The following is an 18,603-nucleotide window of genomic DNA, read 5'->3' on the forward strand; positions in this document are numbered from 1 at the left end:
CAGGAAGAGTTGAGCCACCACACAGGTTGTTTGTAAGAATCCTCTGTCCTCTTTGTTGAAGCAGATGAGCCACAGTCCAGCCATCGACATATTGTAGCTGTTGCCTTCAGGTTCCAGACAAAGTCTAGGTTACTCACTGCTCTCCACTCTCCGTGGTGTTTCAGTTCTAGTCTACCAGTGCAATAGTTAGCTCCTCCCACCAGCCTGACTTCATCAGGGTCTGAATAAAGATAAATTAATGATTAGGGAAAGTAAAATGACTTGAAACAGAAGAGAAGCTTACTCAAATCAACCTACCTGCGCAGGTGAGTCCAACTGCTTTGCCAGATAAGCAGGTTTTTCTCACAGTCCTAAAGCTGTTACAGTCCAGGAGGACAGACTCATTGCCTTCACACTGGAACTCTTCGGTCCACACTGGAGACTCCACTTCTCCGTACAGCGCCCCCTGGAAGACGGAAGGAGCCCCACAGCTAAGCTCCCTACAGACCACCTCTGCATCCTGCTGGTCAAAGTCATCTTCACACACCGATGACCACGAGAGGTTAGACCTCACCTCCAGTCTGCCTGAGCACAGGTCAGTCCCATTAACCAGCCTGACAGATTCTGGAAAGTGAGAGTGGATCAAATAACACTGAATCAAATGAGACACATTCTGTAGGTCTTTGTCAAACTGTGGATCCTGCTCTCAGACTTTACTACTTATTTTTGCATAAATGTATCTCTGCAGTTTATACTGATAAATAAGGAAAATGTTGTCTCAAATCTAACAAATGAAATTAGGTCTATAATGTAACAGATTAGGAAAAGATTAAGTTAAAAGAAATTTAATTTTGAAGCTGGGTTTATTATTTTGGTAACTTGTTGGATTGAAATTTCCTGTTGAAACAGCAGGTTTAGCCATTTTGTTTGTTCACATGTGGGGAAGTTGGCAATCCTCATCTATCCATTTGCTGTTGTCTTTGTTTGGCATTCCCAGTAAGTGCGCTTTCGTTTAGAAACCTAAGGAATAAATATATAGTTGTATTTGATATAAATTACTAATTTTATATTCTATAATTTGGTATACTAACCTATTTCTTACTTAGCTGTATCTAGAGTTAAACATAAAAGAAACACTGAATACCTGTGTCATTTGTTTTGTTGCAGTTTTACCTTTTATCCATTACAAATCCTGCCAAGTACAACATGTGGCCTGTTCATTGGAGGAGGTTTTTGGAGGAATGAGTTTAGCTTGCTGTTTCATTCGACCTTAGATGAAAACAGTATTAGGCCTGAATAACACGTGCAGAAACGCTATGGACGTAAACAGACAAACCACAATTTTCTTTTTTTTTATCATAACCCTCTTCTTTCATCTCATGTTTCCTGTCTGTATCTATAGTGTGAGATCATCCAGTAATACTAATATGCCAAAAACAACAAAAAAAAAAACAATTCACAGGACATGGTAGACCACTATTCATTCCACATTTCATACCAACAGTCAGTGTTGGTTTCTGACTATGACCACAATCACCACCTAACCTTGACCAAGCAGTTATTTTAACTATAACAAAGCCCCTGACCATAATAAAGCACTAAGTTTAACCATAACCCACATAATGATGTTTTCCTAATTCTAACCAAACCTTAAGCAGTATCGGGTCAGAAGGACCAATAATGTAGAGGGGCCCTGAGTTGTGCTCACATGGTTCATATTCCGTTCTTCACCACAGTGACAGATGAAGGAGGAAACTGAACAATGATGGCAGCTGTACAGTTTACTGTCACTTCTTAGTTAATGACACTCACCTGAACATGTGATCTCAAGGCTGTAGCTTGGCTCTGAAATAAAGATAGCGATGTCAAAAATAGGATGATCAGCGGATTTTTGTCTTCCTCGTATTGAAACAGCAGAGCCACAGTTGAGCTGGCTGCACACTGCAGCTGCTCTTTTCAGGTCCTTGTACTGGCTATTCACAGGGGTCCAGTTTCCCTGCTTCTTCATCTCTAGTCTACCAGTGCAACGGCTGGCCCCTCCGACCAACCTGATATCATTGGGCATTACTGACAAGACACAGAAAAGATTATCAGTACTTCCATTTATTTAAAATGTGCAAAACAAGACACTGGTTTCAGTGTTTGTAATTCTTTTCCTCCTTTACCTGTTGAAGTGTTTGTGTCCTCAGCCCAGAGCCCTGAGGAGAAACATAAGAAAATAAATGTGAAAATAAAGAGATTTGGCCAGAGCTTTGCAGAGATTTAAGTCTAGCGTCTTCTAACTATCTGCCTCAACATCTTCAGATACATTCATTCATTCATTCATTGTCTACTGCTTATCCTCTAGTAGGGTCGCGGGGGGGCTGGAGCCTATCCCAGCATCCTTTCGGGCGAGAGGCGGGGTACACCCTGGACAGGTCGCCAGTCCATCGCAGGGCACACAGAGACAAACAACCATTCACTCTCACATTCATACCTATGGTCAATTTGGAGTAACCAATCAGCCTAGTCCCCATTTGCATGTCTTTGGACTGTGGGAGGAAGCCGGAGTACCCGGAGAGAACCCACAAAGGCACGGGGAGAACATGCAAACTCCACACAGAAAGATCCCGCGTCCAAGCCGGGACTCAACCCGGAACCTTCTTGCTGTGAGGCGATCTTCAGATACAGGAAACTCAAAAACATGCTCCCTAAGCACCTGCTTAGAGACCACATGACCACCAGAGGGCCCCCCAGAGCACGTAAAGGTTTTTATTTTAATAGGCTAACTGGCTAATACTACTGCTTTAATAAATTCCCCCAGCCTCTCTCTGAGTAACACAGCTACAACTAATAATAGTAGTAATGGGTGTGTTGGATTTACAGTACAAATGATCAAGCACTGACAAAAGTAAATAAAAATCCATGAAGGACCCCATAAAGCAGAAGTCGACAACTGGCAGCTCACGGCCAAAACTTGATATGCTTTTTGTTAAATCAAAAAAAAAAAAAAAAAAAGATCTCCATTCCAAAAATAGTTACCTAAAGAATCACTAACTCTTTAGCAATTTTTTTGGAGCAATACTTTATTTCAAGCTGTTGTGAGCTTTTATTCTGAAAAATGCTGAAAGGAAGTTCCCAGGGTTCTATTCCTTGCTTGACAAACCTCTGATGGAGCGGACATACGATGTGTGATATGAATAAAATAACAGGTCAATATTTGATTATTTGCACACCTGCTGTAAATTTAGCAAACCAGTTATCAGTTTTATTAGTTGTAACTGTGTTGGTCTGACACAGGGATCGTTAACATAGTCTTGTATGATTACCATTGACATAATATCACAGAAAAATATTGTAATAATTTGAATACGAAAATGTTTCTCCTACAGTGAAATTTGTATTTTATATGTTATGTGAAAGCAGCAGATGATCCTCTGTATTACTTGGTCTGACTGCATGAAAATTTAAAGTTATCATTAAGAAGAAAACATCCAAATCATTTTGTTTGTCATTTCAAGTTCTAATATTCCTAATATATCATGTAATATCTCAGGGACGGGGAATAAAATATGTGTAAAATATGTATTATATGTTATGATTTTATAATGAATTGAACTTAATTTACTTTACATCCCATCCTGTAATTTGAATAATTAATATAATATTTTTTAAATATTGCTATGTTTATGTTTTGGGATGTTTCTGTCATAGTTATTGTATTTATGACTTCATAAATCTTCATCTTAGTTTTAACTGATCATATCAGTAACATACAATACAATCTGCTGTAGTTACTCAACACAGTAAATTTAATAATAGTAGTATTTTTCCTTTGTAATATCAATATCATAGGGACAGTATTTACATAGATAGAGCTGCAACAGTGTCACCACAGAGCACAGTGGACCAGGCAGAATGTTTCAGATCTGTGCGAAGTGAACACAGGGATTTGGCCTATGTAATGAGAAACATTTTAAAACACACACACAAACACACTCTGCCTCTACAAACATAAACACCTTCAAACATCCATTATTAAGCCAGAGTCCTACCTGGGCCCCAGAGAGACAGTAACACTATCAGCACTCTGTGATCCATGTCCGCCCAGCATGAAGCAGCGTGCTGCTCTGTCTTCTTCATGTACTGTCTCTTTATCAAGTTCAGAGTCAGGTCCAACCCTCAGGGGATTTCTGCTTTATTTATGTAGCTGTTATCTTTTTTTTAACCTTCTATTGTAGGTCATCATAAAGGTGTCATGTGGGCTGATTGCTCTCAGAGCATAAAAGTATCATCAATTAAAATATAATTTAATTCAATTCCAGCTTTAATCTAATTTAATACTCAAAGAAACGTGACATTTGACTGGAAACAAAAGCAACAACAAGTTTCTTCTTGCTTTCAGTTTGCATTAAATTGATGCAGATGAATTTGGATAGGATCTCTATCCTGTGGCCGATTTATCTATGTATAGTACAATGACGTGCAGCGACTTTTACAGAAGGCAAGCAAAGCTAAGGAAAATATTTACCATTACCTGAGAATAACACACTCCAGTGACAACTCAGACTCCTGCCATTTCCTGTCTCAGTGTTGTTAACCTTTCCTGGCTCATATCGTCTGGACTGTAGTTGGGAAGCACATGGGAGACACAGGAACTTTGGTCTTGAGGAGTCGTAGCATTTATTTACTGACAAACAGCCTAAAATGCACATACATTTATTGCTATGTCCACAGCTGTATTGCTAACTGCTAACTAAGTAGCTAACTCCCTCCGCCTGTGGGCAGCCTCATTGATTTCTCTCGCTCGCCCACTATGCACACAACCTACGTACTGAGCTATTCCTGAAAGGAGCTACTTTTGAAACAATATTCTGTCTCAGACTTACTTAATTTACAGCAGAAATTTGCACAGAGATGATAAATCAGAGTTAAATTAGCTAGTTTACACTTAACGACATGCACACACATCTGCACGTGTACAAGGCGCGCAATATCTCGGATTGACTGATCTCAGAATGATCTCCGAATGGTAGAAGACTCCAGGATTATCCTTAATGGGCACATCTCCAAAGAAAATCTCCCTGCTGTCCTCTCTGCTTGACAAGCCCCAACCTTTGTCAATGGGACACAGTCATACCCACAAAAATGACAGAAACGATAGGTACAATGGCTGGAAGTCAAGGGACAGTACCCTGCTGCTACAACAAGTGGGCAGTAAATTGCAAACAGGCACGGGTTCCTTTATGGGACAGAACGCTGTTGTGAGATCAGATGCAAGGAGAGATATGCTTCCTCATTCTAATTGATGTCTATTTTCAGCTTTAACTGAGCAAGCACTGTGTGTCTCGCTTGCCCTGATGGCACACCACTGGTATGGTATATAATAATTGTGATTGTGTCAAGTATCTATGGAAAACGCTAGTTTCTGATTTTATCTTAAGTTAGCTAACTAATGTTAGCTAGTCTCTAACGTTTGCCTTAGTTACAGTTTAGCTAACTCATTTTAGCTAGTTTCTAAATTTTGCCTCAGTTACAGTTTAGCTACCTAATGTTAGCTAGCTGATAACACCCCCTCTCATTTACAGTGTTAGCTTGTCATTTAATTACCAATATAAAATATCATTTATCATGTAATGTTAGCAAGTGTTGGTGTTCAGCAGTGTTGTGCATGAATGTTCATATTTTTAGTGAACGCTGTGTAACCAAATCAGTTTACAAATGATGAATGTGAACGTGAGCGGCATTTACTCATGTTTTATGACAGTTTTAGCTCACAGTTTACGCCATTTTTACAGCACGCCGCATGACGTCTCCATAGACACGGCCCAGCTTTGCTGGTGTTAGCGGTACAGATGGTACAGATGCATCTACTACTGCTGAAGCCAGTTTGTTTGAGCATTTGAAGCAGTTTTATGAACAAACAAGTTGCCCCCATTTCTGTCATATGTAAAGGGAGATCTGCCAACAATTGTGTGGGCATTTCTTCTTTCTTCATTATCTTCCTCCTGAGCTAAGCGGATGTCTTCTAATTCTTCTGTCTCTTCCATGTTGGGTTCTTTTATTAAGTTTCTGCCTGGCCTTCATATTATCCAGGACAGTATCAATGATGTGTTTGCCAGTTAATACAGTGCACAGTTAGCAGAAGAGTTTGAGGTCTGTGGTCACTGAGGTAGTGTTTGCAACCTGGCAAATGCAAATGCTGCAAAATCCCTCAAACATTTGTCAGCCATTTTTCTCCCAATTAACTGAGCGACAGTTTTGAGCATGTGTGCAGAGCATGTGTGCAGCACTGTAAACACTCTGATGTCCTTCCATGTCTTCAGTTTTGAACATATGTTAAAAGCCCTGTCCAAGCAGCTGGGATTGTCTTGCTGATGGATGATAGAAGAACACTTTGGAGTAGTGCCCAGCTGTAATCTGTTTCAACCTGATGAACTCTTAGTTTTGTGTAATGGGACAGTTTTCAGAGGAACTGCATTAGCCAGACTGGTAGGAGAGGTGCATTCTGATCACCTCCAGGAAGCCCGAGAGAGTGGTAAAGGGGTCTTTTGGTCCAGCTTGGAGGATACCTTGTTGCTACCATAGTTAGACAACAAGCTACAACCTAGTTTCATCATAATGAGCCGTCTTCCAAGATGGAGAAATAACATCGGTCTGTATGTGCAGCTGGTTGTGAGATGAGTGACACAAAGCCTGTCTTCCGCCTTACAAAGAGTGAGGCAGAAGACATGCAACAGAGGATGTCATTGCAGAGAGGAGCCCAAGCAGAACATGGAAAGACATGGAACAAAAAAACAATGGAGAAAGTTGCCAGTGGTATCACAGACGTTCGCAGTGAATAGAAAGAAATGGCAAACAATTGTTCCGCTAATGTAACCATGGACCAATGTTGCTGTTGAACTGTTGCCTTCAAGAGTCGAATTTCTCACAGCTTGAAAATTAAAAATCCATATTTCAACATCAGTGCAGTTTATACATTCCCTTCCTGCAGAGTAAAAATACTTCTTTTAAAGGAAGTGGGAGCCACTCACATCAATGTGATATTTAGTTATAGTTTTAGTTATAGTTTTTCCTTTTTGATAAACTTGTAAACAAGTATAACAACATAAGAAAATGTGAAATAAGTTGTTAATCTTTCCTTCTTTGGAGCAAATGAAGAGCTTAAGCCACAAGAAGTGATACAACTGATACAAGCAACATGCTGAGGACTTGAGATGCGACATTATCAGCTCTGCTTTTCTGGTCAGATGACCTGTTTCCTCTCCATCGTTTAATCGTCTCATCAGTTGTCCAGTTCATTTCAAGCATTGCACCACCAGTATGTTTTTGGAGCTGGCCATCTGGACTGGAAAGTAAAGCTCATCTGACCAGTGGGGAGGAAAGTCAAATCAAACCATACCGGAAGATGCTACTTCCATGTGGTTGTTTTTTTACACAAGAATACTAAGCGATATTTATCTTTGTGTATTCGCTGAGCCACATTATCAGTGGTTACTAAAAGTGTAACTCTGCCAGTGATGCTGCTGATGAGGTTGATGATTTTGTCAGCCTTAGTGACAAACACAGATGTTGATGAAGATGTTGGTAATACTGAACTGGTCATTGGCTATGACTGGAAAGCAGATGACAGGATGATGATTTGATAAACCCCCCACCTCAGCCACGCAAGAAATTTTTTGTCATGTGCTGACTTATTTGAGGTGTTGTGCTTTCACAATAAGACTAAAAAGGCCCCACACCTCTCTGTACCTTACACACAGATGATATGAGTTTGTGTCATATGCAGAAATATGAGTCATCAGAACAAGCTGCCTGTGAACTCAGTTATTTGATATTTCCTAATTGTTATCAAATCCCATGAAAAGACCAGAACCAAGTGTTAATCCATCCCTCAATACGTCCTGACTTCCCTACTGTCTGCAGCCCTCAGCTCCAAGTTGTAAATCTTGTTTAAAAACAGTTCATAAACATATAGTTCTATTTAAAAACTTAAAGTAATTTCCTAAAACAGATGGACATTGTAGTTTTTAGCTAACAAGTAGGACTATTTTAAGGAGAGGACTGCTCTACATTTGGTTCTCTAGTCTACTGAGTATTTGGGTCAGCAGGCCAGAGTGTGTGTGGCACCGAGTCAAAATAAACTACAGTGTGTGTCCTGTGACGACGAAGGAACATGTCACCCAGTGAAACGGTGTCTCACTTACAGCAGGCTATGTGTTTTAACAGTTTTTGGAATCAGTGGAGCTCTATGGCTTAGGGGTGCGAGACATATCAGGCTCCGATATACACACAGTCCCTGTTAGTGTTGTTGTTCTCATGCGATTTGTTAACAATAAGAAAAATAAAACATATAAGCAGACCTCGCCACATACTGTGCTGCCTTTCTATAAAAAACAAAAAGAAAACACTCTCCCAACAGATTTGTCTTTTTTTATTAAAAAAAATCTTTATCCTCAGGATTTGGTTGTAAGAAACATCACATAGCCTGGTTACAGTCGATTGGTCAGAGAGCCAGCTGCAAGTGATGAAACTGCATCTCCAAGGGTAAGGTCTGCAGATTCAGAAGGAGGAGCAAAGAACAAGAATTCAAAAGCTCATCATCTTTATGTGGTATTATGGGCAGCAGTACATCTTTAATACCAACAAGTACAACTGCTTCTCAGACTGTTGTCTCAGTTTCTACTCAGGGTTTTTTATTGGTCTGTTTGAAACCAGGTGTGTGTACATGACACTGGTTTACTTTACAAGCTGCTGTTTTGTCCAAATTTCAGATCTAGAGATTGAAACCTTTCTTATATTTCTGGAAACGCTCAGAAATTTGATGCTTGCCAGGGTGTCAGGTTGGAGGGAAGGATTATGGGGTGGGACAATTATCCACGGGAATTGGCTCAGCTGATTCCACATTAAATCTATGTTACAAAATTCACCAGCCACGTTCACCGTTTGACCACATTCAGAACTTGGTGGGGGCAGTTAGGCCTGCAGCAGGGTTCAACTGACTAACAACAGCAAAAGCATTTAACTGCATTGGGCTGGTAGTGCGGTCCTACCATGAAACTTCCTTTAATAGCTTTTAGTAAGAGTTTTACAAATATTTTCTTTTATCCACTGCACGATAGAACTGCTTTCGTCATATTCATCTTTATTCAGCATGTTTCTGACTGATCTGAGACCGGGGAGAAAGAGACAAACATTTCAAACAAACTCCTGGTTTTTGGGTCTACACATTTAACATTTTAACTCGTTTTAACAGTTTCTCCACTGATTTTAACATCACAATTTTAAAATGACATTTATCCACATCGCTCCTCGAACTGTTTGCCTGGTGAGAGAAAAACACAGTGTCGAAGGTTTGAAGGAGTCTTTAAACAGTTAGAAACATCACACAGCCCCTGCGACGCAGAGTAGTTGGTGGACTAAAAGAAAACATTATCCATCTCTGTGTCCATCTCTGAGTCACTACTTTTAAGATTTAAAGAGGAAGACTGTAGTAATGATGGCAAAATCTAAATATTTAGCACCATCAGTGACACTTGTTTCATCATTACTTGTTTGCTTGTTTTTACTTTGCATTGTGGGATAATGTTAACCTGCTAGAATTAACTCCCACAAGACAATCGACCCACAGAATTTTAAACAGATCAGTTTTCATTGATCAGCAACAGCAAATTAGATTTCTCCCTCCCTCCCTAATCAAAGACATGTATTTAATAATAATAATAATAATAATAATTATGCTGATTTATTTAATACCCATTCATTGTGATTTTAGCTGCATCAGATGACAGTGACCCAGATGTAACCTTACACTGAGTCCAGAGGCAGGTGTTTGGGATCTGGTATTACATCTGTAACGGGATGATTTCTTGAACTGGATCATGCACAATTGTTTATTCTCTTCTCTCATTCAATTAAACAGAGTTTCCAATTCATGTTACTGAGGCGCTCCCAGACCAAACTGTGGAGGACTTTTGGAAGTAGGTTATTAGATCGCACAGACAAACCAGAGAGAAATTTTTTTCTCTTTCCTTAATTTTAAAAAATGAACCCTTTGGAAATGACACAAGAAACTTTTTCACCAGCAGCAGTAAATTCAGCAGTAACCTCAACTAAACAGTTCTTTTCGTTTTCATTTTCTTCCTGCTCTGTCTCAGCGCCTGCCATGTTGGAAATAACAGTGAGACTGGGGGGCTAGTTTGAGCTGAGCCGGTATAGATTAAGTTTATCAGCATTGAAAGCATTAAAATGGTGACCGTATGGATCTAAAATCTAAAATGCAAGATTAGTATCTATTTATATTCTTCTGACATGTTACAGTTGCTTTGCTCAATTCCTGTCATTCAGTGAGCCGAATGTTAAATGAAATGCGGGACTCTTGTCTCTGCATCATCTTATCTGCGTTTGTTTCTCCACACATGAGCACAGTCCCATCGCCGCTCACTGCAAGCGGGTGATTTCAGCAGCTCAAAACAACTCGCTTTAAACTGCCAATTACAGTGTGGAGAACACACGAGCCTGCTACAAACCAACAGCAGATACATAACGAAAAACAAGACTCAAAGCGGCATGTTTTTGTGCCTTTGGGCAAATAATTTGTCCCATTTTCAGGTTGTTAAAGTCAAATATCACCTTCTCTTTTATGATGTTAACTAATAAGACAGAAGTTTAAACCTGAAGCACTCAAAATTCCCCTGCACTTGGCTTGTTCCTTCCCATTTTGTCTCATTTTGTAAAAACCTACTAGTTTGTTCATGTCCATTTTTCAGAAGTGTGAAGGGGGATGATGATGTGTCGGCAAATGTCCACTGTTGGCTTTGTCCCTCAGCATAGTCAGCGCCGTGTTGGAGAAATCCCTCAGGATGTCCACTGTCTCTCTCTGCAGCAGCAGAGACTCCTGCACAAACTCCTGCTGGCTCTCCACCAGCAGCTGGACAGACTGAGCCAGCACCTCCAGAGACTGAGACACCGAGGTCAGGAGCATCCTGCTGGCCCGCTGCTGCTGGAGGCTCTGAGAGGCCATCTGGGCCACGTGGTTCTGGGACCTGCGGGAGGACGCTCCAGCCGGCAGAGGGTCAGATGAGTTTGAGGTTGAGGTTGGGGGTTGATTGGATGGGAGGACTGAGGAGGAGGAGGAAGAGGAGGAGGAGGAAGAGGAGGAGGAGGAGGGAGGTGGTTGCTGAAGGCTCGCTGAAGGGACAGAAGATGAGGGAGCGGTGGTTACAGCAGCACCAGAAGAGGAGGAGGATACAGCAGCAGAGGAAGCAGGAGGAGGAGCAGGAGGTGGTGGGACAGAGGATGAGGATGAAGAGGGCACAGGGTGAGAGGTAGAGTTATTGGCTGCAACAGGCGTAGAGGAGGAGGAGGCAGGAGGGGGAGCAGGGATGGAGGAGCCAGTCATTTTGGCATTTGTGGGGGACTGAGACAAAGGAGGTGCAGCGGAGGATGAGGCACCGTCTGAATCAGATACTGGAGGGAGAACGGAGGAGGTGGAGGCCACAGAGGAAGAGGGTCCAGGTGTAGGTCTCGAGTAGTTGTGGTTCTGGATGTGGTTGTGATTCTGGCTGTTGTTTCGGGAGTAAGTGTGGACTGGCTTGATCCTCAGCAAGGCATCATCCGGCAGGGGGTCCAGGGAGGTAGATGAGGGCGGGGGAAGAGAGGAAGGATGGGAGGAGAACAAGGAGTCATCATTTTCTTCAAAGTCCATGTTGTGTTCTGGTAGATGACAGAGAGAAGAGACATCCATTTAGTTGATCTACACACACTTTCTGTTTTTGAGTTTTTTCACAGCTTTTACAAGAGGCCACATGAAAGTTCAGATTCATGTTGGGATCCCATTTTACTTTTCAAGTACAAAATGTGATGCATAAACTCATGGTACTGATGATGCAGATTATATCGGTACTTTTTTTTCTTTTTCAGTTTAAAAAAACTCCTCACTGTCTGGATCTGATTTGGTAATTAAGGCCACATTGAGGGAAAAAAAAGAAATCGGAAATTTCAAGAAAAAGTTATGTAAAAGTAATATTATGAGAATAAAGGCATAATATTATGAGAAAATTAAAAATGTAAAATTTCAAGCGAAAAAAACATAATTTTTATGAATATTATATCAACCAATCAAACAGGTGAGAGGACAGTCAGTGCAGCCTGAGCTGCTTCTGGCAGCTGCTGTTTGTCTGTCTAACAACAGAATAGACTGTCTTCACAATCTGTGGGTGGGTGGATGGATGGATGGATGCTTTATTTATCCCCTAGGGGAAATTCATGTCTCTATTAGCTCATTGAATAATAATAAATAATAATAATAATAATAAATAATTATTATATAATTATTATTATTATTATTATTATTATTATTATTATATATAATAAAAACAGTTTATAATATAATAAACAATAATAAATTAGATTAGTCCACTTCCTTTGGCTGAGGTGTTGTATAGCCTGATGGCAGTGGGAACAAAGGATCTCCTGAACCTCTCTGTTCTGCAGTGCAGTGAGATGAGACGTTTGCTGCAGCTGTAGCTGCTTCTCTGTCCTGCCAGAATGTTGTGGAGAGGATGGTTGGTATGAAAATAGCAGCTGTATAAAACTAAACTCTTACCTCCATCATCACCCAAGTCTACGTCAAAGTCAGAGGAGGAATGGAAAGGATCTCCTGCAAGACAATACACAGCAATGGTATGACTGAAGGGCTCAGCAGCAGGCAGAAATTTTGCAATGTTAAAATGTCTACGACTACCCCAGTTATTAAGTATTTTAGAGAGGAGGCAACAGAGTAGAAAAGAAAGTGATGACGCATTAAAATAAAACCACTGTCGTCGACCACGCCACTGTAAGAAAATGTTTATTCTCACTCAGGTCTTTGTGACTCTGCTGTGCACTCTGAGTCAAGTTCAAAAGTCCACAATATTAAAACCCAAGTGCTTCACACTTACAATAGAAATGTAATCCAGATGAATTTCAGTTTTTTATCTTGGGAATGGGTAAAGCTGTGTAACCACGTCAAGGGATCTTCAAATTTAAAGAGAAACTGACTGGACAATTTTCATGTTGGTGTGCACCAGTGACTTTCCTGCCATGTTACTGGTGCAGCCTCACTGCATTTTCTTAGTAACCAGCTCTACTTACCACCAAGTTCTTTCTCTGGTGAGGAGAGAGGAGAGAGGTCTAAGGAGGCTCCTCCAGGTAACGAGTGGGAGCTGTCTGTCAGGCTGAGGTAGGAGTAGGGAGCAGGATTCGAGGATAGGCCTTTAGTGTAAAGCTTTGAGAAATCATCATCTTCTCCAATGTCCTGATCACTGTCTCCATCTGAGAACCAACACATGAAAACTAGTTCAATAAAGACAAACAATAACACTTCAAAATAATGACAATTTAAACAGACACAATTTTATGCACAAGAAAACAGGCACTTTTCTTTAACGATGCTCAAAACTATCGAACACCCTGCCAAGAGCTTTAAGAGATGCTCAGTGAACATTTTCAAACAACAGCTGAAAACCTTTTTATTTTACTTGACTTTTAAGTAATTCTCTCATATTTTACTGTTCTTACTGGTTTCTGTTTTTATTTGCATTTACATATTTTATCATGTACTGTCTTTCTATTGTCTATTTTCATTGTCCTTCAATTTGCCCTTATTTTATTGTACTATTTGATGTTTTATTATAAAGGAGTTTGAGCTACATCTCTTGTATGAAAATTGCTGTATAAATATCATTATTTATTCAATTACAGGGACTTTTGTTATCCCTCTGCTTCCACTCCATTTCCATATGATCTGTTTTCTGTAAGGCCTTTGTGGTTTTAGTTTTAGTTTAAGCAGCAGAGCTGCTTCATCTGGGGATGTGTCGGTACAAACCACAGGATTGATATAAAAGCCAATCCATGGATATTCTAATTAATTTTATTGGTTCTTAACAACCGGATTAATTTCCAACCGCAGACACATAAAATAATTCAAACTGACTCTCTCTTCCATTTGCATGAATTTCAGCATCACTACTTGGATGCACTACACCTCATATATGCTGCTGCCCTTGAATTTTTACATTTTCTTTATGCTGGAGAAAAAATGGTCTAAATATTGTTCAGTCAAATCCACACAGATTTCCTCTCAGCATGGATGTTATAAAAAACACTATTCAGCCAAAGACTAACCACTTCAGGACGTAAAATCTGTCTTCTGGATTAAAGCTCTCAAAACAAAGATTCCACCAGAAATTATTTTTCTACCAGTACAACCAAATTTCAAATCCAGTGTCTCGCTCACCTCCTCTGGGACTCATCATTAGTATCTTATGGACCATCCTCTCCACGGGGCCCAGGTTCTTCTTCCTCAGGTTGCTGCCGTTGGGGCCCCGCAGGGCCGCGATGCGTCTCTTTCCATCACATTTGAGGTCAGCCCATTTCTTCATGATCTGCCGCACCTGTGAGAAGATACAACTGCCTTTAAGAAGTCTTCTATCATGTTGATACACCTGCTTCCTCAAGTAGCAGCCTGATACTGCTGTAGCCTTTACAGATGCTTCAAACTAGCCAAGAAATAATTAGTGGATTAGTCATTGAACAGAAAATTAAGTGCCAGCAATTTTGATTATCAGTATTTATCATCTGAACTGAAGGGGGTCCAAGTGGACAAAGCAAATATTCAGCTGCAGGTCAAACGTTTGGGAACCACTGGTGTGATCTATACAAAAGGCTGATATTGAGATGAACACTTGCTTGAGAAATGTATTAAATGCAGATTTCACATCTATAACTCAAACAAAATTATGCCTGACAGTATACCTGAACATTACACCTGGAAATACACACAACCCTGATAAGATGATGACAATCACAAACCTCTCTGTGATTCTCTCCCAGACCGTTGATCTGATTTGTGATTTCAGCCCAGGTCTGTTTCTTGGTTTCAGCTGACACACCTTGGTTAAACTTCCCTACAGATGGGAGTGAGATAAAATACGATGATGTGAGACTTGGTTTTGCTCATATTTAACATTTCTCAACAGCGTTGGTATCCTCACTGCACAGAGTTCACCTGACTCACGTCCAACAATCAGTAAAAGAGAATAACAACTGTGTCAGGAAATATCTGGTTCTCTGATAAAAAGGCGAAGTTCTTCAATGGTGCATTTCAGCAAGAAACATCCAATCACAGCGATCACGTTTCTGTCACCTCTGCCACAAACAAATGGTGTGAGCTCGAATCAGTTAACTTTTAATTTCTGATTCAATTTTGTGTAAATTCATGAATTATGGCATCATGTTTTGCTTACAGCTGCGACAGCAAACCATTTTAATTTTCTACCACTGTGATTCACACTTAATACTGGCTTCTCCTCCACAGCAACAGCAGCCGAGGTTCATGGATATTATAGTATTCAGAACTATCCACCAAACTGTCCACCAAAAGTTAAGATGAAAGAAACTGGTGGTTATGATCATTATTCAGGATGATACTGTGCTTTCGTGTTAAGCAACATTGCAGATGTCATTTTAAAAAGAGAACTGAAGTAGGAAAAGCAGGGGAAGAAACACTTCCAGAACCAGGAGCCCACTTTACATCTCTAATATCAGAACCAAATGTCACCAAGCTCCTGGCTGAATCTGATCCTAGGGGCAAGCAAAAACCCACTATCTCCTCTTTTCTCCAAGATGGATGCTTATAAGCTTAAGCATAACTTCTCAGTACAATTCCGCTGCTTGCTACAAGCTTTAGACAAGGTCCTATCAAACAGAAGGAATAAGATAATCTTATCAAAACCAACCAAAACACACACACACACATACACACGCACACACTCCGCCTTACTCACTAAGGATGATGTATCTGTTCCTCTTCACTGCCTCCAGTAGCAGTTTGACCTCTGTAAAGGAGAACCTCGGTTTGGCTCTCAAACCGCCTTTTACTCCTCCCACCCTTAACTCTTCATCTTCATCACGCCAAGTGGTCGACATAGCTCCACCTTCACCTCTTCCTCCTCTTGTGATGGCCCACTACGACTCTTTTTCTCCACCCACAAGGACTGTCTGGTGCTGATCCACGTGCCAGTCTGGACTAAAGACACCTGTCTGACTGCACAGGGTCTGCAAAAAAAAAAAAAAAAAAAAGAGATGAAGGAGAACGAATGAGACACAATACAATGCACGACAGACATTCCAGAGCTCTAGTTCTAAAATGCATAGCATACCTAATATTGCATTCTACCACAAACCATTATTGTTTTACTGTTGTTCTCTTTACTGAGTGACAGCTCCTTAAGAATATGTCATTACATTTATTTATCAGAAAAAGAAAAGTTTGCACCTTCACTTTCAAACAGACATTTTTTTAAATCCTTCTTTCTGATGAGTGTTTTCTTGAGATACAGTACAATGTATGTTGACTTTGACAAAAGTGAAATCAGTAAATGTAAGTAAAAGGTAGATATGCTAATACTGATTGAAAAGTCAGTGCCATAAACAGCTCCATCTACGCAAAGGAAATGTAAATATTTATGGCCCCTAGCTCACGAATCTCCTACAATCTCCATCATTGCCTTCCTTATTCTGTCTCCCTACACTGCCCCCTCCTGGATAGATTTTAAAATAAAAACGCCCTGATGTAGAATTACCCACAATGATGGTAAATGTTTTGTTGTAATGTGATCTGGTGTCTATATTTATCTGATGACCAACGTCTTTGTCATTTATCCACTTGTTTAAGACTATATTCAATAAACATAATTACCCAACAAAAGTCTTTGTGTGTACATATATAATTCTGTATTACATACACTAATATATGTATCTATACACTAACCTAAACCCAAACCTAAACAGATGAATGTTTGACTAATCAAGCATCAGGTTAATGATACTGTACTTTTCCCCTTCTTTTTTTTAATAATAATAATAAGAATAATAATAAGAATAATAATAATAATAATAATTACTTTATTTATATAGCACTTTTCATAACAGATCTATTAAGTGCTGTCCAAACACAGAAACAAAACAAAGCAATAAAAGACAGAGAAGCGAGGCAGTGTCAAGGCAAGTTTAACAATGAGAATTAAAAATGCACATTAAAGCGATGAAATCAATAAAGCAGACAAAAGAAAATAAGATCAAAAGTAAAAACCAACAATCAAAGCATTGAAATCAAGAATCAACAGCTGCTTTAGACAAGTATGTTTTGAGTAGTGTTTTAAACTGAGGCAATGAGTGAGGTGTGTCTCTAGCTACTCTGTTAAAGTCCATTTTTAAAAAAAAAAAGTATTTCTACATGTAAAGTCAAAATGAATAGGATGTGTATTTGTTAACACATTAACAGTTGAGGACAACTTCTCAGTATAAAATGATGGAAATTTGCATTGCGTTTGTTCTGACCACGTGACCCGTGGTAGCCAATCAGCAGCGATCTTTCTTATGCCTTTGTTGAGCTTGTTCCTGCCTCTCCCCCTACTGCTCGTGCCTGACGGGCTCACACAGAGAGTAGCTCGCAGACACCGCCATCTCTGTTAGCTGCGCAGGGTTGAACCGCTGCTATGTTAAAAATGGCATAACCCGACTCACTGTGAATTTCGGTAATCATACGTGGATTAATCGCGGATGTTAAACGACGCGTGCTATACTTGTGCGCCGCTCCGCTGCGCCACTTAGAGCTACGCGACGTATCGGTGGCCGACGGGAGGACGAAACGCCTGCTAGCTTCTGCGTTACACTCTTTTTAGCATTGGGTAGCTATACATGTTTTTCTGCGCGTAGACGACACGCGTGCGGTTTGCTATCTGGAACTAACCGCGATGTGTGGTGTAAAAAAAAAAAAAGCTGAATATATAGAAAATAATTACCAGGGAAAATGGCGTTGTTCTCTCCCTCTCTCCCCTCCTTCTGTGGTTCTCCCGAAAGTTCGGAGTGACGAGAACAGCTGAACTGCGCAGGCTCTACAGAGCGAGAGATTTTTTTTTCCTCCCTTGAACGCGCAACATTTTCATGCTGCTGCTGCGCGCCCCCAGCTGTCCCAGATACAGTGTGCACCAATCACTCCCATTTTCAAGAAAAAAATCAAGCACAACACTCACAAATTCTGCACAATTAGCTCACATTTTTGTTTTTTAAGAACATAACTGATGACTGGATGCTGATAAATCACCCAGACCCCCCCCCCTACATAATCAATTAATCCGGAGTCATGCATGCCATACATTTCTGCACCTTTTTTTATTCCATGATGTTGATATTTGACATTTCATCACAACACACCAGTATACATGCTCAGTAGTGTTGTGCCACCTGATCCTAATAGTTGTCTGAAACATGCTGTCAGAAGTGAAGGCCTGTTTAGGTCAGCAAAGGTCACCAGCTTAATTGAACTAACATATGCAAATGATAACACTAATACACATGAACCATAGGATCTGAATTACAGCATTACTCTAGATCACAGTTAGAGACACGACTGGTTGCTTGTGAACAGTATGCCCAGAGAGCCAACAGCCACAGGAGCAAATGAATGTAAACCAAAAAATTATGTAACTGGTTCTTATGAAAAACTTCAGACACAAAAAGCACAAAAATTTCAAAGAATTGTTGATTCATATGCCTCTTGACAGTGTCAGCAAAAAGAATGATGCAGATTCCCCCTCAAAT

The 18,603-nt window shown here is 40.2% G+C and overlaps 1 protein-coding gene across 3 annotated transcripts; it reads right to left on the reverse strand.

Moving 5' to 3' along the window:
• Window positions 1-8,403: 8,403 nt before the first annotated feature.
• On the reverse strand, window positions 8,404-17,886 carry LOC111216771 (uncharacterized protein DDB_G0271670-like). Of its 3 annotated transcripts, none has more exons than XM_022738388.1 (7): window positions 17,805-17,886; window positions 15,786-16,056; window positions 14,812-14,906; window positions 14,237-14,393; window positions 13,093-13,272; window positions 12,566-12,619; window positions 8,404-11,673 (listed from the first exon to the last, which is right to left on the reverse strand). In XM_022738388.1, exons 2-7 carry the CDS (start codon window positions 15,925-15,927, stop codon window positions 10,724-10,726), a joined length of 1,578 nt encoding a protein of 525 aa, XP_022594109.1. In that variant the 5' UTR covers window positions 15,928-16,056; window positions 17,805-17,886; the 3' UTR covers window positions 8,404-10,723. The 3 variants fall into 3 exon arrangements, with proteins under 3 accessions (XP_022594109.1, XP_022594110.1, XP_022594111.1); XM_022738389.1 differs by lacking the exon at window positions 17,805-17,886 and adding an exon at window positions 17,527-17,590; XM_022738390.1 differs by lacking the exons at window positions 14,812-14,906; window positions 17,805-17,886 and having other exon boundaries at window positions 15,786-15,861.
• Window positions 17,887-18,603: the final 717 nt, after the last annotated feature.

This window comes from Seriola dumerili, unplaced genomic scaffold (assembly GCF_002260705.1).
Source record: "Seriola dumerili isolate Sdu_G_001 unplaced genomic scaffold, Sdu_1.0 BDQW01000036.1, whole genome shotgun sequence".
Classification (NCBI taxonomy): domain Eukaryota; kingdom Metazoa; phylum Chordata; class Actinopteri; order Carangiformes; family Carangidae; genus Seriola; species Seriola dumerili.